The sequence below is a fragment of the Pistacia vera genome, unplaced genomic scaffold, assembly GCF_008641045.1.
Source record: "Pistacia vera cultivar Batoury unplaced genomic scaffold, PisVer_v2 Contig570, whole genome shotgun sequence".
NCBI classification, from domain to species: domain Eukaryota; kingdom Viridiplantae; phylum Streptophyta; class Magnoliopsida; order Sapindales; family Anacardiaceae; genus Pistacia; species Pistacia vera.
The window spans coordinates 2,207,770-2,234,085 of record NW_022196413.1 but is presented as its reverse complement, the minus strand read 5'-3'; the positions used below and the strand labels follow the sequence as shown (position 1 = coordinate 2,234,085).

Sequence of the window (26,316 nt, the reverse complement as noted above, 5' to 3'; positions counted from 1 at the left end):
TGCAGCAATCGAGCTATGATGGGTGATTTGTGGGTGAACTGCACTGGTAAGGTTCTTGATCAAGTGATGTGTCAAAGCTTGAAGGTGGAGATTGTTGACTGAAGCTTTAAACGGTGTCACATTGTAGTGGCTTATACGCTGCCATTTTGGGGTTATTTTAAATGACAAATCTCAGCCATTGAATCCAACTTAATCTAACGGTGAAAAGCAGTCCAAGGAGTCAACCTATATAAAGTTGAGTTTCAAGGAAAGTAAACAGCAAATAAATTCACTCTCTCTCGTGTTCTTCGACTGTGCTAGGGTTCTTAGTTTAGTTTTTCTTCAAATTGTGTAATCGGGTCACAATTGGTGGTAACTGTAGGTAGAAGAAATAGGTTGTTCTTTTGGTAGAGGCACTTTGTATAGGTTGTGTTGTTATTGCGATTATGGGTTGTTTTGAAGGTTTTTGTGCGAGTGAGAGATTTGGGTTATTGGTGTTGCTTGGTTTGTAATTTGTAAAGAACTTGATCCTTATAGTGCAGAGAGCCCTAAATTACTTGGAGCTCAACATGAACGTAGTTTATTCCATTGGGATAAACGAACCACGGTAAAATCTTATGTGTTCTTGATTTTCTTTCTTGGTTGATTCATGTTTTGTGTGTGTTAGGTGTGTTTGATAGTGAAATCGATTAGGTTTGAGTTTGATTGAAACCCAACAGTTACCAAGGACACTGATCTAAAAGAAGAAGATCGAATCGAACTTCTTCTAGTTGTCATCAACACTGGCCTTTATCGTAACTTACCCTTTTCCTTCTCGATATCTTTCTCTAGTTTTGTAAAATCTGAATCACTGTTTGGTTTAAAGATAATGTCGCAACACTTTATCTCTTTGAAGAACAAACTTTAATGAGAATCTCATGTTAATTTGTTAGATGTGGCGTTTAACTTAATTCAGCATCATCCTGAATTAACTATAGCTAGGGATGAAAATGGAGAGACAATTCTTCAAAAACCTTTGGCATTTGTAAGTGGGAGCCGGCTTGGAATTTGGCAGAGGTGCATTTACTCATGTTAGTAACTCCATTACTGGCCGTTCTTATGGTTTTAACATTCTTCTTATAGTAGCAGATTGTTCTTTACATGATTATTATACACTAGATTATATGAATTTTGAGAAAAACACCTCCAAGTGATGGTTCTTTGTCACGTCAGTGCCATGTATAAGAGCAGTCCTTAAAAGAAAGCTAACACATCTCCAAGCCTATGAATTGGTGAAACGACTTTGGAAACTAGTGTTGTTTCTAGATAACTCAAAAATTGGAGAACTAATTAGGAAACCTTCTCATTTGTTGTTTACTGCTGTGGAAAAAGGGAATGTTGAGTTCATAACTGTGCTGATTAGAATGTGTCCTGAACTTATTTGGAAGGTTGATGATCCCAGTCAAAGCATATTTCATATTGCGATGGTTCATCGACAAGAAAGTACTTTTACTCTCATACATGCCATCGGTGCTCATAAAGATCTGATAGTAGCTTATAAAGATAACAAGAATAACATGTTGCATCTGGCTGGAAAGCTAGCGCCTCCTGATCGACTCAAAATAGATTCCGGTGCAGTTTTGCAACTTCGACGAGAGTTGCATTGGTTCAAGGTTAATAAATGCTTAGTTACTAACCTTGCACTTTGTTGATTTTGATTCTACTCCATTGAGTTTATTACTGTTATTACCATTAGTTTCTAGGTTTGAATCTTGGTATAATTTACTTTGAATTACAAGAAGTTGAAAAGGTTGTCCAACCATCTTATATAGAGTCCAAAAATTCAGCCAGGAAAACACCTCATATCTTGTTTTCGGAGAAGCATGAGAAACTTCTGCGAGAGGGAGAAAAGTGGATGAAAGACACTGCATCTTCATGTATGCTTGTTGCGATGCTTATTGCCACTGTGATGTTTGCTGCGGCCTTCACTGTGTCTAGTGACAATAACAATCCTACAGGCAAGCCTATTTTTCTACATCAAGTATCATTTCTTATTTTTGCAGTATCAGAGACATTGGCGCTATTCTGCTCTGCCACTGCAATATTAATGTTCTTGTCCGTTCTCACTTCACGCTACGCAGAAGAAGGTTTCATGCACTCATTACCAAACAGATTGATAATAGGGCTCACAACCCTCTTTATCTCTATTGCCACCATGATGGCAGCATTTGGAGCCACTCTTTTCATTGTTCTTGCTGATGACTTTTCTTTTCATCAATAGCTATTCCATTTGCTTCAGTAGCTTGTGCTACTACCACCCTACCTGCCCTGCTTCAGTTCCTTCTTTTTTCTGATACAATCAGTCATTTATTTTATAATGACGGTATAAAATAAGATTATCCAGCATTTTCTCTCGTCCTAGCCATCTCTTCTTTTACTAGCTTAATCCAAATAATCTTTGTGAAGTTAACAGTACAGTGGATTCCATATTATAACTAGTTCTAACAGAGTATATAATATAAGTTTGCATTTTCTGCATTTTGCTATTGGATTACCTTTCTATATATGCTGTCAAAATTATGAAGTAATCTAATTAAACTTTCTTTCCAGACTCAAAGGATTTATTCAGTTGGAAGTCACACGTCAGTACCATTTCCTTTAGCTTTTTGGATCCAGATTAAGCCCATATAACATAGCATAATTGGGCTGAAAATTTCTGGGTCATAAAACTAACTCCACATCTTGCACGGCCCGATTTAAATTACTACTTTCCAGTTGTAAACAAACTAAAAAACAAGAAGAAAAAGTCATATTCTAAGGCATATTCTAAAATTTTGGTCCTAGTAATGTGACCTTTTATATGGCGTTTATAATTGAAATAATGATTCAGAGAACGATGTAATAATTCCATATAGAATGTAATATTACTTTAAAAAATCTTTTGTAAAAATAGTTAATTTTAGTAAATAATATACTATTTTTGCTTTCTAACTTTCTGATTTAATACATTACAATCATAAAATTAACATCCTAAAAAATATAATAATAATAAAAATAATATCATCATTGAAACTTTGTATATATCATCTTGAATATAAATGTTTTATTAAGTCTAAAATAGTTATAGTATTATGAGTGCCGTTACTTCATTATATGTAAGATTAAATCAATAATTTAGAACAACCTAATGATTAATTCAATTTTACATATTAAGAAATAACATTATTTTATGTTTCAACATCCTATTAATCATATAATAAAAAAGATTAATATTTTTTTATAGTTTATGTAAATGCTGATGTATAAATAATTGATATAATTAAGTGTTAAATTCCAAGGATAAAGATAAGATAAAATTACGTGGTTAAAAAATATGGATAAATAAATTAAAATCCTCCTAATAAAATCCTAACTTATGATTAGTGCAACCATCTATAGCAATCTAATAAAGGTTTTGAAAAGTCAAAGTTCAGACAAGAGTGGTAAAATAGTCAACGTTTGGGTGAACACAAATAGTCTTAATGGCGAATTTTGATTTGATAAAAAGAATATGCGCACAGTGAATGGAGAAGATTCGTGACACATGCGCATCTTTGTTTCTTATTCTCTCTCTATTTTATTGTCTTATAACCGAAACTCAACTACCTTCTTCCTTGTAATTTCTTCTCCTATTATTTTATGATTTATCAACTTCAAGTTCAGCTCATTCAGGTACTTTCCCTCTCTTTCTTTCGTTCTTCAGTGGCATGCATGTGTTAATTTCTTATTTGTTTTTTTGCCTTTTTGGTTTGTTTCTAAAGAGCCCAGTTGAGATTTAATGTTGTTCTGGTGAATTTCACTTGAATATTTGGGGGAGAAATCTGAAATTTCTGCTTTATAATCTGAACCAGTTCTTGTTTTTGTGAATGTTTCTGAGAAGCTGACCAAAGAAATGAAATGGGTTTGCTTGAAGCGTCTTGAAATTTTTCTGGTCTGTTAAGTAATTAATCAAAGACATTTGTTTTTGGGTTGAAGTCTCTTTGAGGCTCTGCTGCTCTTTTGTCCAAAGTGCTTATCCAAAACCAATGTTTAATCAGACACTTGGATTATCTAAATTCTTTGATGCACCTAGCTATTATCTCGTCGTTGATTCACTTTTGTTTTATTTGTTAAAGTAAACCTAAGAGCAAGACAGAATAAGGCCATTTTGTTTCTTAAGCTCTAATTTTTCTGCCAAGGTTTGAGAAAAAGATAGATTATTTTCCTCTGTAACATAATCTCGTATCTTTAGTGCAAATCCTAGAAGGCTTTAGCTGCAAAATAACTGACATTTTTTTCGGGNGTTGCTTAGAGATTACAGGTTATGAGTTACATTGGACACAAATGAATGAATAACGAAAATTTGTTAGGGGTGTATTTATAAACTTATAAGGTGTTTTTGTTATTTTTTAAACTAATAGGGGGGTAATTGATTTTTTACAGGGTACCCTGGAAAGGAACCGGAACCTGCATTTTAGGTTCCGGTTCCTTGAATTGAAGAACCTGTACTGTGCGGTTCCGGTTCCCCGAAAAAGTGCAGGGTACCCGGAACCGCTCACCCCTAATCTCATATTTGTAATTTCTATTCCAATTCTCTCAGTAGCTGTACATGACTTCCTAATATGGCTGATTTAACTCTCCAAACAACAAATTTTCACCCTTTGCACCAGAGGTTAGTCTCTTTTAATGAATTCTTCTGATTTTTTTTAACTCAACAACAATTTTTATCTTAATAAATTTTCAGTTTTGGGTCAATTTAGGTGGGACACAAGACTTAGGGTTGGGAATTTGTATGAAGAATCGTATTACAAGAAAACAGCTAAACAAAACGAGCCAAAAATATCCCAAACACCCAATTCCAGAAGAGACAACCTAAAACTTTAACATCTTGCACATCTCAATTGGTGGTGTTAATGTTTACACATTAGTCAATCTATTAGGTAATTGATATGAGATCTAATCAGTTGATGAGAATACTTTCTTTTCGACTTTTAGACACATGTTTCAAATTTTTTAATGTAAATAGTTTTATAAGTTGACAATAATATCATACAACCAAAAACAAATTAATGGATGCAAAATATACATAATTGAATAAAAAAAAAAAAAATTACCGATGTTAAGATTATACATGAAGGAATAAAAAATTACAATTACAATGAGATTGTTATAAGGTGATTATGAACAATTCTACATCAATAAGAGAAGTTGAAAGACTATAAATCAAAGACTTAGTATGTGGCGGCTCCTTGTGAAGGATGAGGATGTCTTGTTGTAGATAATAAGAAGCTCTTGGTCATACTTGTTTCTTTTGATAGTATCAGAAAAGGATCCCTCAGCCGCAATAGAAGAACATTTATCCGGGTCTACTTCTTTGATTTAATCTTTATTAACACCCAATATTACATAAAACTTATTATTAGACAATGCCAGCTTGTGCGTATAGTACGCCAAAGCATAGTTGCAGCTTGATGGCAACACTAAAATGTCTAGCTTTAAAATGACTGATTGCTGCAGCAAAGTCCTTGTGTTGAAAGTAATCCTCTGCTGTAGCTTTGCATTCTTCAACATCTTTGTGAAATACACTCCGCAAGGTAAGAATTGTGCTAAACCAATTTAAAATACACAAGTGATACTTTTCTCATGAGAATCACTTGTGTATTTTAAAGTGGTTTAGCACAATTGAAAGCACCTGATACTAACTGTTACCAGATTTTAAAAAGGAAAATTTTCAATTATAATTTATCAGAAAAAAGAAGTTGGACTTTTCGGTTTAAGAAAGTGTTTTCTTTTGCCCACATTAGAGCTTATCTAATCGGACTATGGAACACTTTACAAGTCTAATAAATCAAGATAATTACACAAATGTGATAAATACCTCTCTTGTGACTCGAACATATCCCCTGACTTCTGGGTATAACTAACCCTCATTTCTAAAAAGTTTGCCATCCGACCACAAGAAGAGAGGTAACTTTTCATATATCAAGCAAACAATTTAACTTAAACAAGATTCTTAGAGGAACAAATGCAATCTTAATGGAGCTGAAGGAAATAGGGAAAGAGTTTGACTTGAATGAATTTCTTGGCTCTCATTTCCTTTTCTTTGATTTTAATTGTTGTCTACTTTTTGTTTTTAATACAAGCACCAACAAAATCTATTGGGATTCCCTGTTAAGTACAAGTGCATTGAAGTGCTCATTAAGCTGATATTCAAAGGTATACACCAAAGACCTGAACAAAACTTCAACTCATTTCATCAACTTTGTACAATTGAGAAAGAGCAGACAATCTAGCTGCTATTTCTTCATGATCATCATCCATTAGCCGAGTTGCTGCCTGAGTTTACAGAATGAACAACTTGATATGATATATGAAAACCTTGAGCTTCAGCCTCAAAACTCTGAAGTTATGATATGAACCGCGGCAAAAACAAAAATACTCCTCTTCATTGGAGTCTAATCGCCTTTTTTCAAGACCACGAAACTTTTGGCATACAGGTCACTGTGAGGCTGTGAGCTGTGGCTTAAACAAGATTATCTTGAACTTGTGACCAGAACTGTGACCTCAGAGCTACTACAGATGATCAATTCAAGATAGATGACCAGAAACGAGGATCAGAAGACCCATAAGATTCTTCTGTTCTGGTCTTTGTTCTCAAAACTTGATGCAGAACCATAAGTAATTGTTCATTTCTGTGCCCCAGATTCTCTTTCACGGCGGTAAACATATACTGAATCCAGCACAACTTTTCCAACTCTTCTATTTTTTCGAGTTCGTTTACTCATACCTTTCTTTCCTACCTTCTCAACAAGAGGTTGGGACATGGGAACATGATGAATCCATAGTAATGGAACCAGGGCCGCAAGAAACTGTATTAAGATACCCACAGGCAAACTTGAGTAATCTTGAGATGTTATTCCAATCAGAGAAGCCAATCCAATACCCAAAAACCCACTGGCAATTGATGATAGACACAATGTTGAAGCTGAAAAAGAAGTGAGTGAGCCTTCACAACCCTGTGGGCATAAACTTGCCAATAGCATTGAAAAGGGGAGGAGCTTAAACTGTGCAAGAGTTTCTGCTAAACCAGAGAAACAAAGGGCAAACACCTCATTTGGAATTCCTAATTGAAGATTGATCTGTCTCACTAAAATGAAGTCAAGAAGGAGGGAAAAAGCATACGAAATCTGCACTATCCCAATCAATTTTCTCAGGGAAACCTTCTTCCAGTACCGGTCATATAGTACAGTCAATGTCAGAAGTGTCAACTGGCCAATCACTCGTGACATCCCAATTACTGAAGGATCAAGATTAAGACATTGAGTTTGATAGCAAAAGATTGAGCCTGACAAAATAGGGACCATGGCAACAGATGCTACAAGCCACGTAAGAGGACGGGATATGCTTTCCTCACTAATTGCCATAACCAGATTGGATATCTGTTTCTTAATGCTTTCTGAAATTGATTTTCTTGGAACATCATAATGAGATGGTTGAGCCAAACCAAGAGATCCCTCTTTTACGGATAATGAGATTGTAAGTTGAACAGATAACAGAACACCAAACATGAGGAACATGGTTGTAGGTGGCACTTTGGGTAAGATATATCCACCTAGTAAGTTGCCTAGAATTCCACCAGCAGCTGCAGCCATAAAGGCATAAGACTGGAGACCAACCATTCTGTGTTTTTGGCCATACTCTGCTACAACAGCATCTTTTGCAACTTCTTCAATGGATGCTCCAAGATTACTGAGAAGGACACATGCCATGAGGGTTGGAAGAGCTTTACCAACAACAGGAACTAATGCCAATGGCCCCCAAGACAGGATCTGCAAGAGGACTGAGAAGTTTTTCATTTCAATGAGAATCCTTTATTACTTATTGATACAGAAACAAACACTTTTTCAATTACAACCATACTTCTTGGTTTTGCAAAAACGTCTCGAGGCAAGCTTTATATTATTGAAGAAAATCAGTCCCTAATCTCCTTTTATCCTCACAAATCACAAGAAGGTAACATATTCCTTCTACTCCTACCCTTAACCAACGACTTTTAAGATCATGAGATTTTCAACTAAGCACAATTACATGATACTTATAAACTATCACCACTCTGAAATATGTTAGACTTGATTGCTCATGTAAAAACGAAATTCACTAAATCAAAATTCATTGAATGGTGAATACTCGATTTTCAATCAAAAAGGGATATGCTGAGCGAAGAAAGATTCAGAGATCTTAACATAATTCCTTAATCTAACTTAAATTACTTGAATTTAATACTATAAACCAAAAGTAGTCAAAATGTTTTACTCTGTGAGTAAAGCATGATTATAGAAAAATAATACAATCCATAAAGTTTGTTTAAATGTTAAGCTAGGTTTGAAACTTGAAGCTTCAGTAAAGTAAGACAATTTTATAAGCAAACTTATGAAATTGACAAGAATCTGTTATCGGGGGAAAGAAACAAAAATCAGCTACCTTTACTTTTCATTTCCACAAGTGTGCAGTTGGAACTAAGACAAACCGAATCTTAGACATAGCCAAAACAGGGAAAGGAACCAAAAACCAAAACCAAAACCAAAGACAGGAATAAAAAAGGCCATGCCAGACTATACAAACCACTTGTACATCTCTCCTACACTCCCACCTAAACTAAATTACAGAATAAAATTAAGCTCTAACAAAACAAATTTAAATAAATTAAAAAAAAAAAAAAAAGATTAGCATGGTGAAACTTGTTAATGAAATCTTTTGAGGATGAACACAATTAAAGAATAGAAAGAAACAATGAAATGCAATTAAGAAACTAACCTCCAATGCAAATATAAGGAATTCTATGAGCACCGCCAATATAAAGAGCATCAGAGAGAATCCCATAAAGAGGTTTGGCCACCATGGGAAGATTTCCAGAATACTGCACAAGCTGCAAAGTTGAAGGATGCAAGTTAAGGTTATGAGCCATGTGAAAGTTGAGAGCCAGCCATGGAAAACACCTGAAACCTTGCACCCAATACCCCAAACCACACAAAACCAACATCTGCCTAATTCCCACTTCCCCAAACCCTCTCTTAACATCTTTCTCTCCCTTCCCCCTCTTGCTTTCCCTCACAGAAACTTCACCTGACCCTGTTCTCACTATGTTGGGACTCAACACAGGCCTAGTTTTATCAATCAAGGGCAGCTTGAAACCTCTGTTAACGGTGTTGCTACTGGGGTTATTGCTGTGAAAAGAAGTACAAAACATAGGCTTGACATTGAAATCTCGGACTCTTGGAACCTTCGGACTGATTGTACTAAAAGAGTTATTGTTACAAATGAGCGGGTAATTCATGGCTTAGACAAAAAGAACAAAAGGTTGAAACTTGAGTTCAGAGTATGCAGAGGAAGAAAAATGAGAAAAAGGACAAAACCCTCCAAGAGATTCGGTGAAAGAAGGGCAAGAAGAAGAAGGTAGGAGAATAGAGAAGAGAGAAGAGAGAAGTCTGGAAGAATGTATCGGAGGGTTTTGTTATTAGGCAAAAGTTGAGGGAAAGAATAAAATTTATTAAGAAATAAGAATCTAAGATTCAAGATTTACAGAGAAAATTTGAGAGAGAGAATCAGAGGGTTCCAGCTGAAGCTGGAAAGAAAATTTTGCTGTTTCGATTCGAGGTCAGTTGTCGTTGTTTACTTGTTTTTGTACTCTTTATAGGGGATTTTGGGGGCTCCACTGTGTACAAGGAATTGGGAACACGCGCTCCTGATTCGGGGATTTTCGGACACAAATTTATGGGTTTAGTGGGGCCGATTGCAATCTGATTATGACAAGACTTGGATTCTTCTGTACGGCCAACGGTTCTAGTTTGTAACGGGACAGCGGAGATCGGAGGAATAGTCTTTCACACGCGCGTTTGTTATGCACGCGGTATGATGATGATGTGATGTTCACCATCTGTTTGGTAATTATATCACTTTTGACTGATTTGTACACAACACACGTGATGTTTGATTTTTGTTTTTCATAAACAGAATTCTAATGTAAACCGTTAATTAAATTCATTTAATTTATAATTTTCTTCCGGAGATTTATCTGAAGATGAAGACAGGGATTAGGATCTTTCATCCAATTGCCAATTATTATTTTTTAAATAAATAGAAACTTGAGATACTTTCCATCTTCCCCAATCACCATACTTAATGGTGGGTGCAAATGCACATGAACATGGGTTGAATAGAACATAACATATGGAATGATTGTGTAATTTCTAAGGCTGTCTACCCATATTCATTTAACTTAACATCAAATTTTATAGTTTTAAGCTGGATATCTAAGTATATGGTTGCTTATCTTCTAACACCTAAAAACTACAGTTACACATCTGCAGAATTATATGGATTCAGAATTCAGATTATCAAAAATATTAATAATACCTTCTTGTGAAATTTGTGACTAGGAGGGAAGCCATGTAGATGAAAACACCTATCGACCGTATGGTTATTTCCGTTGCAGTGGCTGCAATGCAACTTTCCTTTCTCTTTGTTGAATGAATTGCCACCATTGTTGATCCTTTGCGTACCTGCCAACAAAACTTCTCTAGACACAACAAGATCACGTTGTTTTTCTTCTTGGAGAATCATGGAATAGACCACGTATAGCAGAATATGAATCATTTAAACCCATAAGAAATTGCACTACCTTCCCTCTTTGTTCTCGTTCTTCACTTTTCTTAACTGCTCCACATGTACAAACAGGTTGATCATTGTAAGATGACGATGAGAGTTCATCCTATTAAGCCCTTCAAATTGGAGTGATATGTTGCCACGAACATGGTCCCTTGATGTAAAGAAGCAATGTCCCTCTCAATCTGAAAGATTCTAGGAGCATTGTTTTGAGAAAGTCTCTCCTTTAGATCAGCCGAAACTTTTGCTGTTGATTCTGTATAAAAACACGCTTATACTGATCTTAGAATCAATAGAATTAAGGATCTAGGATAATATCATATCGTTGCATCTTTTCCATAGGGCATATTTTTCATCAGTTGGTGGTGGTTTCTTGATTGAATCGTTAACGAAACCTGTTTTGTTTTTCGCACTTAGAGCAATGCCCATTGATCGGCTCCAAGATGTGTAATTATCACCATTCAAATGTTTGGTGACCAAACTAATTCCTGGATGATCAGCGGAATGGAGATGAAAGGGATCGCAAAGATCAATAGTAACATAGGTTTCTATTTTAGAAGTAGTGTTCGTCATTTGAGGTTAAAAAGGAAAATAAAGAAGATACTTCCCAAGAGCGTAGCGCTTTGATACCATGAAAAAAATAATGGGAAGAAATATATATTACTTTCTTACATTTGCTTGTGGTTTAGTACAGGTTTATATACAAGCTAACAGCTAACTAGAAACTTAAAAGTAAGTAATTGCTAGCTGTAAAATAAAGAAAATTCTGGATAATAAAGGGCAGTTGTCAGTTGACTATCTAATTCTGCAGAATGATTGCGTAAAATCTTGCCAAATTTTAACAAAAACACTAGCAAGTGTTGAAATATTATAGATCAATCAAATGTAAATTAGAGTTATGAACAAACGCATTTTAATTAATTAAAAAAAAACAGGCCGAACGACTTACGCATACCTAATATTTGCCGAAACGATAAGTTGATACCCAAAAGGTTTTGAATCGACAAATAGGTACCTTCCGTCATGTTCTGTTAATTATTTTCGTTTGATAATAGTGAAAAGACTAAAATGCCCTTAAATTTAATATTTTAGTTTTTTATAAATTTAAAAATGTCTAAAAAACCCCATAGGTTTGCTAATTTGACTAAATACCCCAATATATAAATTTTTTATAAAATAACAAAAACACCTCCGCCACTCATAGTGCCAGATTCCGGCCACCACCGCCGGAATCTGGCTGGAAAATTGCGTTACGACACAGACCCGTCGGATCTGTGCCCTAACGCATAGATCTGGCATTTTACGGCAAGATCTGTGGTTGATCTTGCCAGAAAAGGCTAGATCTACGGCCAGATCTGGCCGTCGAGGTCGGAATTTGGCCGAAAAATCGCGTTACGACACAGATCCCTCGGATCTGTGTCGTAACACGTCGATCTGACATTTTCCTGCCAGATCCTCCGGAAAAGGCCAGATCTGGCCGTCGAGGCCGAAAAAGGCCAGACGTAGATCTGGCCTTTTCCGGCAAGATTTGTGGCGAGATCCAATCTTCCAAGAGTCCGGAGTGTATTTTCGGTTGATTCTTTAGCAAGATCACATTACAACTTACAAAACTATTGAAAATGGATAAAAATTGGCTCACAATCCAATCTTACAAACTTTTTCTCACAATCCTGATATGTCAACTCGCAATTGGTCAGTTTATAAATGAGTAAGTGAGACCCATAGTGAACAAACGGAACCTATTGCGAACTGTCACGTCGGTGTTATAAGAGAAATTTTATGAGATTGGATTATAAGTATAGTATCTATTGAAAATATTCAAAATAATAATAATTAAGCCAAATACAAGCCTATTAAAAGTATACAAAACTATCTAAAATATCCAAAAAATCATTATAATAGATTTGCTCTAATTTTCTATTCTTTCTTTGCCTGAAACATAGTACATGCACAACAGCTTTGCTCCTCTAATAAAACCTGGGTGAGAAGAATTTATATAATCCATCTGAAATTTTAAAAAAGATAATGAGTTGAAAACCCAATACATAAAAACAGTTAGAAGCTTAAAGGGCAACATTTCAAGACTTGTCAAACACACTAAACAAACAAAGATTGCCGTAACTAATCAATGACTTCCACTTTTGCAATATTAACCAAGCAGAGCTATTTATCAAGACTATTCATACCACTTATTGTTTTTAATTATACCCAACCCAAAAGTTGTTACAGAATTGACTGCATTCTTTAAGAAATTAGAAACATCATATTACAATATAGGCTCTATAAATTACTATTCGATAAATTAATAACTTTTATTATATAATAATTTCTTACAGTCCCGACTTGGGCTAATAGGTTAAATTAATAATTTTGATAAATTAATAATTTTTTGGAAAACCTTACATAACTCTATGGTTCTATTCATATCATAAATAAATAATTTGCTAATTGATTATGATATTTTAATAAAACATGATTCTACTGTTACTTTTTTTTTTCTTGAAATTTAAATCTTGTTGGATTTCATCTCTAATTTTTCTTATCGTATCTAGAAGTTTTGGGATTAAATTCTCGAATTGCAATAAAAAATTATGAAGTGTTGTTGATACTTTGAATGCTTACTTGTGCCTAGCAGGCTAAAGCTATTGTATCATCCTCAGCTTTGTCAATAGCAGGATTTTCAATCACGTTAGCAACAATTTCTTCTAAACTTGAAACCTCTGAACTTGCATCATTTTCACCAGAGTAATCCAAGAGGTAATTTACATCAATTCTATCACAATAACCCAAATCTTTGATTATTGTCTCAAGTTCAAGAATGCCTTCTTCATCTAAAGATTCATTTAAGTTCTCTGAGGCTATTTCTTCCATAGAACGAATTTTGCAATGTCGAAAACAATTTGTTATTGTCTTTGCCTGAACATTTATTGTCCAAGCTGAGACTGCAAGACTGATTGCATCCAAAACAGTTATTTTTTATGGATTGGTTTCCTCCAGTTCATAGCCCTCCAAAATTCTAAGGTAAAATCGTCTGCAATAATGTATCTTGAAAGCTCTTATTATCCCCGCATCACAAGGTTGGATTTTTGATGTCATGTTGGGTGGCAAAAGAAATAGCTCAACATTTTGTAATCCTTCAATATTTTTTGGATGGGCTGGACAATTATCTATCACCAAGATGATTTTTCTCCCACACATTCTTTCGTCAAGCCACCGAACATATTCCTCAAAAGGCACCCCAATCATCCACGATCTTTTGTTGGCACGATATTGACAAGTCAAGTTGTTCATGTTTACATATTCTTGAAGCAACGTAGTTTTGCATATATACTTTCCGATAATCCAAAGTACACATGAGAATATCCTTCACGGATCCATTGGACAATAGAATCCTAAGGGATTTTTAGAGCAACATATTGTTCTTGAGTTATTGCTGGAATTTGACACTTGTCAAAAGTATTAGAGAATGATTTGCAACCTATAAAACAACCATGTTTCATCCATATTGAAAACATCTTTCATGGCGAACTAATCTATTTTTTCCCTTATGGACTCCAATTTCTTCTCCATGTCTTCTGTATCAACTAATCCATATTCCCCAAAAGGACGAAATGATAATACTATGTCTTAACTTGAACTTCTCAAGCCAATAAAATTGAATTCTGAAGTCTCTTCAGGGTTTAATATTTTTGTTATGCTTCAAAAGTCAAGCCTATGTCAGCACAATTAATGTTTTCTTGTACCAGCTGCTAAGCCCATATCTCCAAAGATATTCTCACCAACTTTATCTCCTTTCAAGAGATGAATGGACGAGAGCCTTCCATGTGTCAAGGCAAATTGCAAAACACTCATTGCATTGAGTGTTTGGGTGAATAAATGGGCATTTCTCTTCCGGATGAAGAGAGGCTGGAGGCCGGGCTAAGATTTGAACTTCATTTCATTCTCTCTCTGTAAAAACACTATATTTTCTTCATCTTTGTATGCCTTATGGCCAATATCATAGAAATAGTCAGAGATCAATAAAATAACAGTGGATATAGGAGTCGCTTGTTGAGCATCTGAACCACTATAAAAACCCCTCTTGCCAATCTTTTATTTATTTTTTCTGCAAAATATATAATCTCAGCTCCATATTCAAATCTCATGGATCCATCACGAGTGTCTCCTGAGTCAGCTCAGCGTTTCCCACATGCGAGTCGTTGGCGTCCAAAATCAAGCGTCAACAGTTTGGTGGCCCATGCAGGTCCGATTCTCGAACCTGCATCCGAGTTCCTTGATGGCGTGCTCAGGTCTCAAACCCGCGTCAGAGTTCTCCGATCGTGTGGCCAGATCGTAGATCGCACGCGTTAGAATTCTTCGATCGCGCATCAGAATTCTCCAATCGCGTGGCCAGATCGCAGATCGCACGCATCAGAGTTCTCTGATTGCGTGGCCAGATCGCAGATCGCACGCCCATGCCATCCTGATCCTCAGCTTTAGATCGCGGATCTTTAGCATCAAATCGCGTGTTCAGATCGCTGATCACACGCTGAGATCGTTGATCTCTTGTGCTCTTAGGTAGAGCTCGTTATGATCTCTCAGGTCGAGCTCGTCATGACCTTTTCAGGTCGACCTCGTTTTGACCTCTCAAGTTGAGGAGAGGTCGTTTTGACCTCTAAAATTGAGATCGTTTTGCTCATTGAGCTCATTTTGACCTCTCAAGTTGAGGTCGTTTTGCTCATTCAGGTCGTTTTGACCTCTAAAATTGAGGTCGTTTTGCTCATTGAACTCGTTTTGACCTCTCAGATTGAGGTCGTTCTGCTCATTGAGCTCGTTTTGACCTCTCAAATTGAGGTCGTTTTACTTTTTGAGCTCATTTTGACCTTTCAGGTCGAGGTCGTTTTGCTCATTGAGCTTGTTTTGACCTCTCAAGTTGAGGTCTTTTTGCTCATTCAGGTCGTTTTGACCTCTCAGGTCGAGGAGAGGTCGTTTTGACCTCTAAAATTAAGGTCGTTTTGTTTTTTGAGCTCGTTTTGACCTCTCAGGTCGAGGTCGTTTTGCTCTCAAGTTGAGCTCGTTTTGCTCAGATTGAGCTCGTTTTGACCTCTAAAATTGAGGTCGTTTTGCTTTTTGAGCTCGTTTTGACCTCTCAGGTTGAGGTCGTTTTGCTCTCAAGTTGAGCTCATTTTGCTCAGATTGAGCTCGTTATGACCTTTCAGGTCGTTTTCCTAACAGATTTCTGGTCGTTTTCCTAACAGATTTCAGTTCGAGCTCTTAATAGATTTCTGGTCGCTCCTAACAGATTTCTGGTCGTTTTCCTAATAGATTTCTGGTCGCTCCTAACAGATTTCTGGTCGCTCCTAACAGATTTCAAGTCGTTTTCCTAACAGATTTCTGATCGTCTTCCTAACAGATTTCAGTTCGAGCTCTTCAGTTCGAGACCGCAGCCAGTCAGATCAAAGACTTAATTTCTGAAGCGCGATTACGCACTTCAAAAACTGGGGGGCTTCTGTTATGCCTCAAAAGTCAAGCCTATGTCAGCACAATTAATGTCTTCTTGTACCAGCTGCTAAGCCCATATCTCCAAAGATATTCTCACTAACTTTATCTCCTTTCAAGAGATGAATGGACGAGAGCCTTCCATGTGTCAAGGCAACTTGCAAAACACTCATTGCATTGAGTGTTTGGGTGAATAAATGGGCATTTCTCTTCCGGAAGAAGAGAGGCTGGAGGCCGGGCTGAGATTTGAACTTCATTTCATTCTCTCTCTGTAAAAACACTATATTTTCTTCATCTTTGTATGCCTTACGGCCAAAATCACAGAAATAGTCAGAGATCAATAAAATAATAGTGGATGTAGGAGTCGCTTGTTGAGCATCCGAACCACTATAAAAACCCCTCTTGCCAATCTTTTATTTATTTTTTCTGCAAAATATATAATCTCAGCTCCATATTCAAATCTGATGGATCCATCACGTGTATCTCCTGAGTCAGCTCAGCGTTTCCCACGTGCGAGTCGTTGGCGTCCAAAATCAAGCGTCAACAATTTTCATAGTCTCTCTTACCTTTTCAAAGATTAGCTCTACTGTTACATTCACACGATCTTGGTATTGAAGAAACCACTCATAAACAGCCTTCTCCATGTCTGGAAATTTTGATGGTTTGTGCCGCTTAGCATGACGACCGTTTTGTAAGTCAACCAAAAGATACTCTGACGATCGCTTGAGTGTAATTGATATTAATTGTACCTTGACTAACTTTCAAGTGAAATTTTTCAGAAACCCATTGCTGCAATCTTTTTGAGCGCATGTGGGATGCTCTTTACTATACTCGCATAATGCTTTGCGTATCTCATCTGTCATGGTTGATTTTTTTAACACTTTTTAGATGAGAAGCCATTGTAATTATGAAATATAATAAGAATTTGCATTTGTTTATGTAAAGATTATTTTTAATCTAATTCGTTGAACACATTTAATACGATTAAAGATATCAAATATAATGAATACATTTAATTCAATTAAATTATGCATGCATATTTTTTGTTGAATACATTTAATTAAATTAATGTAATTATATACAATGGATATTATTTAATTAAGTACATAAGTACAATGAATTTATTATATACAATTAATATTATTTAATTAAGTACAAAAGTACAATGAATTTAAGTTAATGCTTTAATATATATTTAGTGGATTAATACATATTCAATTAATTAGATTGGTAAAATATAATGAATTTTTAGTTGATTAAATATATGTTTGTCTAATAGTAAATACGCTCTATAAATTAATTTATCGATTAATTAATACATCTTTTAATTAATAGAATTTATATGGTCTCAAGGTTATTAATTTATAGAGGTTATACTATATATAACACAAATTTAGCAAATCATTTTAGGGTTTTGCAATTTAATGTGTATGATTTTTTTTTTAATTGTTTTTCTGCTAATATAATTTCAGATTCAACAACTCTAAACCTTCATAATGTGTATGAATTTTTTAAAATCGTTTTTTCTAGTAACATAATTTCATATTCAACAACTCTAAAACTTCATAAACTTAGGGTTTGAATTTTCAAGACATTTGCATCTTATTATATTTATATATAATATAAAATTTTAAACATGAGACAACAAAGTGAAAATATCATTAAAAAAAAAAAAAAAATACCATCAAACAAGCAGCTGGCTAGTCAATAACTTTTATTAAGAAACTTCTTTAATTTATTTGAATAACTAAGTACATATTATGAATTCCAGTCGTTTCTATGATAACATGTAGCATTATCTGCACTTAAAAAGAATCCATCCTCATCAACAAATCAATAACAATTAGCAGTATCAAAACATAAGTTATATTCATCATCAAGTTGAAAAACTTTCATTCTCTTATAATGGGAGTCCCATTGAAAGAAACACAAAAAATGAGTAAACCTAATTAAAGAAACACGAAAATGAAAATTAAACGAATTATTCATCCAAAGGGTATGTTCTCCGAAATCATCGTCTTTAGAATAGCAGTGAATGATAAGAGGTTTCCTATTACTTAGAAATCCATTGATTATGTAAACCTTGAATTTTAATTTGATAAGTCTCCTGTTTATATCTGTCAAAGGAGCTAGCGTTTGAGCTATGCCCATGGAGATGGAGATTGACAAAGCCAAAATAAGAAGAATGTTTGCCTTGGATAAACTCATGATTCAAGTTCATTATGAGACAAAGTAAAAAAAATGTATAATTATTTATAGTCATGAATTAATTGCTAGGTAGCCAAAAATGCATAAGAAGACAAACAGTTGTTATTTTTGTTATGCATTCATTTATTAACATTTAAAACATTTTAAGAAGAAAACACATTAAATATGGTTAAAATAATAAATAATAAATATTGTCTTCTAAGTACTTTAAAACCCCCTATCCTTGTATTAAATTTTCACTAAATACTTCCACCGATGAACTCGTAGCTTAACCATATGCCACCTAATGCTTCTTTTAAATAGGGGCTTAATTTTTTGTTGAAAACATTCAATTAAATTAAGGCAATTATATACAATAAATATTATTTAGTTAAGTATATAAATACAATGAATTTATTATATACAAAGAATGTTATTTAATCAAGTACATAAGCACAATAAATTTAAATTAAAGCTTTAATGTATATTTACTGGATTAATTCATATTCAATTGATTAGATTTTTAAAATACAATGAATTTTTAGTTGATTAAGTGTGCATTCGTGTAAATACACGCTATAAATTAATAAATTATTAATTTATCGATTAATTAATATCTCTTTTAATTAATGGAATTTATGTGGTCCCAATGTTATTAATTTATAGAGGTTATACTATATATAACACAAATTTAGCAAATCATTTAATTGTGTACTAAAATTGGGGTTTTGTTATTTAATGTGTATGATTTTTTTTTAATCGTTTTTTCTAGTAACATAATTTCAGATTCAACAACTCTAAACCTTCATAAACTTAGGGTTTGAATATTCAAGACATTTGCATCTTATTATATTTATATATACTATAAAATTTTAAACATGAGACAACAAAGTGAAAATACCATTAAAAAAATAAAAAAATACCATCAAACAAACTGGCTAGTCAATAACTTTTATTAAGAAACTTCTTTAATTTATTTGAACAACTAAGTACATATTATGGATTCCAATCGTTTCTATGATACCATGTAGCATTATCTGCGCTTAAAAAGAATCCATCCTCATCAACAAACCAATAACAATTAGCAGTATCAAAACATAAGTTATATTCATCATCAAGCTGGAAAACTTCCATTCTCTTATAATGGGAGTCCCATTGAAAGAAACACCAAAAGTGAGTAAACCTAATTAAAGAAACACGAAAATGAAAATTAAACGAATCATTCATCCAAAGGGTATGTTCTCCGAGATCATCGTCTCTAGAATAACAGTGAATGATAAGAGGTTTCCTGTTACTTAGAAATCCATTGATTATATGAACCTTGAATTTTAATCTGATAAGCCTCCTGTTTATATCTGCCGAAGGAGCTAGTGTTTGAAGCTAAGCCCATGGAGATGGAGATTGACAAAGCCAGAATAGAGAATGTTTGCCTTGGATAAACTCATGATTCAAGTTTATTATGAGACAAAGTTAAAAAATGTATAATTTTTTATAGATCATGAATTAATTGCTAGGTAGCCAAAAATGCATAGAACAACAGTTGTATTTTTGTCATGCATTCATTTATTAACATTTAAAACATTTTAAGAAGAAAACACATTAATATGGTTAAAATAATAAATCATAAATATTGTCTTCTAATACTTTAAAACCTCCTATCCTTGTATTCAATTTTCATTAAATACTTCACCGACAAACCCGTAGCTTAGCTGTATACCACCTATGCTTCTTTTCAATAGGGGCTAATTTTTGTAACTTAATTATAATCACTCTCTTTGTATTCCATTCCTTTACATCCTAATGAAATGAGAAAGCTTGTACCATCTATTGCGCTTCTTATTATTGCAATTTACTAGTGTTATAGTATACTATATTCATTTCATAAAATTGGCAAAAAACTAAATCAATTATCCACCTTATAGTTTCCAAAAGTCAAGGTTTTCAGGTAATTATCAATTCATATTTTTTTGTTGAATACATTTAATTAAATTAATGCAATTGTATACATGAATATATACTGTATATGACACAAATTTAGCAAATCATTTAATTGTAACTAAATTAGGGTTTTGTAACTTAATGCGTACACATTTTTTTAATTGTTTTTTCTAGTAATATAATTTCAGATTCCACCAACTCTAAACCTTCATAAAATTAGGGTTTGAATTTTCAGACATTTGCATCTATTATATATAAATAAAAATTTTAAACTTGAGACAACAAAGTGAAAATATCATCCAAAAAAAAAAAAAAAAAAAAAAACCATCAAACAAACAACTGGTTAGTCAATAACTTTATTAAGAAACTTCTTTAATTTATTTGAACCTAAGTACATATTATGGATTCCAGTCAATTCTGTGGTACCATGTTGTTAGGTTCCACATAGGGATCTCACACCCACCAAGCGTGGTACTTAAGCCTAAGGACTCTCCTACCTATCAGACCGGTCTTTTGGGTTGGGCTCTCCCTTAGGCTTCAGTCTAACATTGGTGTTTTCGTTAAGAGTTGGGCTGCGGAAATGGCTATCTAAAGGCTAGATTTAAGGTGCAGTGTGCTAACCTCGGGAGGGGTGCGTGGATCGAATAACTGATAGGTGAGTGAAGTCGCCCAAAGGGGAAAGGGCTACCATCGGGTTAGTGTCGATAGAATGAAAGTCGTCGTGGACGTCGGCTCTTAAAAGGAGGGGGGGGGGGGGGGGGGTGCAATGTCCGGATCTCACATTGGGATCTCACACCCACCAAGTGGTATTTAGCCCAAAGGCTCTCCCACCCATTAGGTCGATCTTTTGGTTGGGCTCTCTCTTGGCTTGAGTCTAACATTGGTGAATGTTAGGATCCCACGTCGGTATCTCACACCCACCAAGTGTGATACTTAAGCCTAAGGCTCTCCCCCTATCAGGTCGGTCTTTTCCTGGCTTGTAAATGATGGTAAAATCAAAGCCAAACACTTGATAAGGTAGTGTGTGTTCTGGTGCTAGATCACTTGCGAGAGGATTTCATAAACTCTGCTAATTAGTGCAATAAAAATTTACGCCCCAAAAGATATTGACGCCAACGCGTCACAACTTCTTTACCCCCAATAACTCTCTCACACTATGCGGAAGCTCGTTGCAGTCTCGATGATAGTTTCTTACTAAAGAAGCAATCGAGTGGCCTTGTTGCATGAGAACAACCCTTATGCATGTGCCCGAGGCTAGAGGTGGAAAAGCACCCACCCGGCTCAACCCGACCCACCCAACTTGCGACGGGTTGCACAAAGTGGCGGGTCGGTCCTGACCTGCCCAACAACATTGGTAGGCCGGGTTAGGCCGCCAATGTTGGGGAATTGGCTGGCCCACCCCGGACTGCCAACCTTAACTCGCTGGGTTGGGCTGAGTTAACCCTCTTTTTGATTTTTTTTTTTATTTTTGATTTTGTTTTGTTTTATTTTGTTTAAGTTTAAATGTTTAATTAACTTTTCAAATGAATAATTTACATTAAATGAATAATGTAATTGTTTTTAGTTAAGTGTTAACTTCTTTTCAAATATCAATAATTAAATTAAATTAATTAAATTTTTTTTGTTAACATTCCAAATATTAATTCAATTTAATACATTAATTGTAATATAAAAAATTAAATTTATTCATTTATTAAAAAATAAAATAAGAATTACAATAATTATTGTCTCGTTAAACACCTCACCAAGAAAACCCAATGGGACAAAAAACTTGGTAAGGAAAAAAAGAATGCAATAATTGACAATTAATTTACAAGTTACAATTTACAAAACACTATTTTGGGTTCACTAGGACCTCCCTCATCCGTATCTCTATATACAAATTGAAATGATTCTATAAAAGTATCTCGACAATCTCGTATTGACCTTGATGGCGCGACCGTTCCCAATCTCAAGACATGTGAGGACTTCAATCATTTTTGGTGAAAGTTTAGTCCTCCTTTCATTTAAAATTCTTCACTTGCACTAAATGTTTGTTCGGATGAACAGTTGAACAGGAACAGCGAAAACATCCAAGACAATTCTTGATAATACCGAAAAAATACATTTTCTAGCTCTCCAATAGTCTAAGAGATCAATGTTGGCTCTCTGTTGTGGATCTACTGGTAACATTTTAGGGGTTGCCAAATATTGTTGAAGCTCATTACTCTGCGACTGCATGAAGACAGTACATTAGTCGTTGTTGTTGGTGGAGCTTCTGAAGAGGAGGTTGTGCTTCGGATTCGGGTCCTCTTCGCCTATTCGTGCACCCCAAGAGTAGAAGTCTTCATTTGTTTCTTCTGATGCAACTTCCCTGGATGTTTCGCCTCTTTGGGGTTCCCATACCTTGTTTTTATATTGGAAATATACTTCGAAAAGTCATTTTTTACCTCTCCTATTTGATTGGCATATACTTCGGTTTGTAAATTTTCACATAAATTGTCAAAACCATTTTCTAAACCTGCTAATTTAATTCTAGATCAAATATAGCACCTAAACAATAAAGAAAAGGATGGGTTCCCAATATTTTAAAAAAAAAATTTCCATTGCCTTTATTGGTGCATTTAAAATTGCATTGTCTTTGTTTTTTATAAATAACTCAGAAATTTTTATAATTGTATGTATTACCAATGGACTAGTAGGATAATACACACCAGAAAGTTGTAAAGTGGATTGGTAAAAATTTTAAGAAAAAATGAAATACTTTAGCTATTTGCCAATCATTTTCTACAAATAATGAGGACCTCATTATTTACTACAAATAACTATTATATTAGCATAAGGTAAACATGAATCAACATTAATAAGTACTATTCCATCTAACATGCATGTCTAATGCAAAGTTCTAGGAGACATATTTGATTTTTATACAGCGTCTAGAAATTCAGCATTTCTTTTATTACTACTAGTAATCCAAGCTAAACATCTCTAATTCTATTAATATTTTCTTTAATTGTTTTCATACCACTTTTTACAATTAAATTAATAACATGGCATGCACAACATTGGTGAAAAACTTCAAATTGTTATATAAAGGATAATTACTTTGAAAATAATCTATAGCTTTACTATTAGAACTTGCATTATCTAAAGTTAAACTTACCACTTTACTAACATATCATAATCTTCTAAAACTTCAACATTTTTATTATAATTTGTTCACCACTATGATCAACATCCATTATCTAAATCCTAATAAAGATTCATTTAATTTACATTCATTATCAAATAATGACTAGTCCACACAATATAATCTTGTTTAGCTCTACCACTCCAAATATCGGCAGTTAGAGCCACACAACATGACAATATGATTTTATTTTTTAATTCTAATTTCATTTTTCTAAACAATTTTATTAAATCATTTCTAGTTGCAGTTTTAGAATAACTTTTAAATCCTGGAAAAAATGAATTTTGAACAATCTTTCAAAATATTTATCTTCAGCCATATAATAGGTTGATCAGTTGCAGCAATATATAAAGCTAATTGTTCCCTATATACATCAGAATTATAACGCCAAGCAGTATCCATATTAGTTATTTGAGTTTGATTGCTTTCTCTATTTCCACGTTGATTAATATGTTTATTAGCATGCCTTTTTAAAGTACTAGTACCATTATCTGAATCAGCTTTATAAAAATATTTCCACAATATTTGCATCTCGCTTTCTTGACTTGAACGCCATTTTCTGTCTCGTAAAACTTGTCGAAATGCGCCCAAACGTCTGATGTGTGTCTGTCTTCACTTTCGACGGCAGTTGATGATCCCGCCTTAGCTTGAGATGAAGTTGGACGAAAGCACAACGATTACGAGGATGACTTCTAGAACAACCGGGAACTGTTGGAATCGGGGGCATATTTTGAGGTGTATCGGATTCTGAGAATGGGAAAGCGGGACTATTTGAATATCCTCCTGCATTTATGTTAGTAAAATCAGCGGGACTAGGACTAGGACTAGGATAGTAGTTTCCTTCATCATTGTAATTGATAGGAGAGAAATATCTATCCATTGTAGTTGAAAAAAAAAATTGATATAGAAGAAATAAAAATTAAAGAAAGAGAATTGGAAATTGGAAATTGGAAAATTGGAAATATGAATTAAAAATTGCAAAAACTAATAAAAATTAAAATACGAGCAAATTGATAACAAAGAGATTAAGGGAATAAATGAATAATTGAGAGATTAGAGATTAGAGAATATGAGAGAATGAGAGAATTTGAGTTGCGAGAAAAATGTGAGAGTTTAGGGCCAATTTATAGAAAAAAATGGGAAAGAAAAATGACAAAAAAAACCCCTCCAACGGCTATATCCCACGGGTCAACCCAGCGGGTTGACCGTTATTATATAACAGTCAACCCGCCAGGTTGACAACAGCTAACCCGACGGGTTGGCGAGTCTCTCTTAGAAGAGACAAAACAACAACCCGTCGGGTCGGCGGGTTGCCATTTTGCAACCCGGCCCGCCCAGGGGTTACTGTCGGGTTGGGTTCAACCTAGACCGCCATATTGGCTGTCCGGGTTCAACCCTCTTCCTTGCGGGTTGGGTTAGGGTTGACCCGCCTAACCCGGCCCATTTGTTCCACCTCTACCCGAGGCATAGGTTTCAACCACGAACATGTCTTCAAAATTTGGTAAGGCCAAAACAGGCGCTTTAGTCATTGCCAATTTTAGATTATCAAAAGTGTTCTGAGCGTCTGTGGACCACACAAACTTGTTCTTCTATAGTAGGGAGCTAAGGGGTGCCGCCAACATAGCATAAGACTTTACGAAACGCCGATAATACCCTGTTAACCCCAAGAAGTCACGCAATTGTTGTACTGTGCTTGGGGTAGTCCAATCGGACATGGCTTGAATCTTTGCTGGGTCAGCTTCTACCCCTTCAGTCAAAACAATATGGCCTAGGTGTTCCAGATGATTAACGCCAAATACACACTTTTCCATTTCTACAAACAACTGATTTTCTCTCAAACACCGTAGTACTGAAACTTGTGATATTGTTTTGGGAGCACAATGGTTGGCGACTTTGGGTCCCATCTTTATGGATTACAAGGCTTTAACCATCTTCTTTGATTGGAAGGGCAAATCTTTAACCTTGCAAGGCTGACAACCTCAATGCATTGCCCCAATTCAGTTCCATTGATTAGAACGTTTGTTCAATATAAATTCCATTGATGAATCTTTCCAATGTTTAGATATTTCAAGTTCCTTTTTGCCCGGTATGCAACTACAAAATTATGCTCCTACACCAGCCATCATAAGTGTTTTAACACACTATGGGTTAGTCTTCAAGATCCTTACAGAGTTGTCTCTTCAACGCCATAGTGATCATCAAATTCCTCTTCATGTCGCTGTTCTACTTGTTCAGGTTAGGCCATGCGGTATCCCCATTCAGAAGGGTGAGTTAGAGCGCATGCTATGTGAAATGCTAGAAAGCTGGTTTATTCGTCCAGGTTGCAATCCATTTTCCTCACTGGTCTTATTGGTTAAAAAACAAGATGGTTCATGTTGTTTCTGTGTGGATTACAGGGCTTTGAGTAAAAATATCATTCCTGACAAATTTCCCATTCCTACGGTGGATGAGCTACTGGATGAATTATTTGGTGTGACTATATTCTCTAAAATTGATCTTCGTTTTGGTTACCATTAAATCTAAATGGCAGAGGAACATATTTTCAAAATGGCTTTTCGCACACACGAGGGTCACTATGAATTCGTGGTGATGCCATTTGGTCTCACTAACTCTTCAGCAACCTTTCAGAGTATAATGACGTATTTTGTCCGTTCCTCCATAAGTTTGTTATTATTTTCTTTGACGACATCTTAGTGTACAATCATGGGCTGAAGGATCATGTGCACCATCTTTTGATTGTACTACATGTTTGAAGGAAAATAGTTGTTTGGTAAAATGGAAAAAGTGTGTATTTAGCGTCAATTGTCTGGAGTACTTAGGCCATATTGTTTCGGCTAAAGGGGTAGAAGCTGACCCAGCAAAGATTCAAGCCCTGTCTGATTGGCCTACCCTGAGCACAGTACGAC

The 26,316-nt window shown here is 34.9% G+C and overlaps 2 protein-coding genes and 1 pseudogene across 2 annotated transcripts; 1 reads left to right on the top strand and 2 right to left on the bottom strand.

The window, feature by feature from the left end:
• Positions 1-18: 18 nt before the first annotated feature.
• On the top strand, positions 19-2,239 carry LOC116108967. The gene is made up of 4 exons (XM_031395203.1): positions 19-46; positions 912-1,049; positions 1,192-1,629; positions 1,755-2,239. The coding sequence occupies exons 1-4, from the start codon at positions 19-21 to the stop codon at positions 2,237-2,239; spliced, it is 1,089 nt and encodes a 362-aa protein (XP_031251063.1).
• A 4,141-nt stretch (positions 2,240-6,380) lies between these two features.
• On the bottom strand, positions 6,381-9,607 carry LOC116108887 (probable folate-biopterin transporter 8, chloroplastic). Its single transcript, XM_031395127.1, has 2 exons — positions 8,791-9,607; positions 6,381-7,816 (listed from the first exon to the last, which is right to left on the bottom strand). The coding sequence occupies exons 1-2, from the start codon at positions 9,308-9,310 to the stop codon at positions 6,663-6,665; spliced, it is 1,674 nt and encodes a 557-aa protein (XP_031250987.1). The 5' UTR covers positions 9,311-9,607; the 3' UTR covers positions 6,381-6,662.
• A 1,132-nt stretch (positions 9,608-10,739) lies between these two features.
• LOC116108966 lies at positions 10,740-17,016 on the bottom strand (annotated as a pseudogene).
• Positions 17,017-26,316: the final 9,300 nt, after the last annotated feature.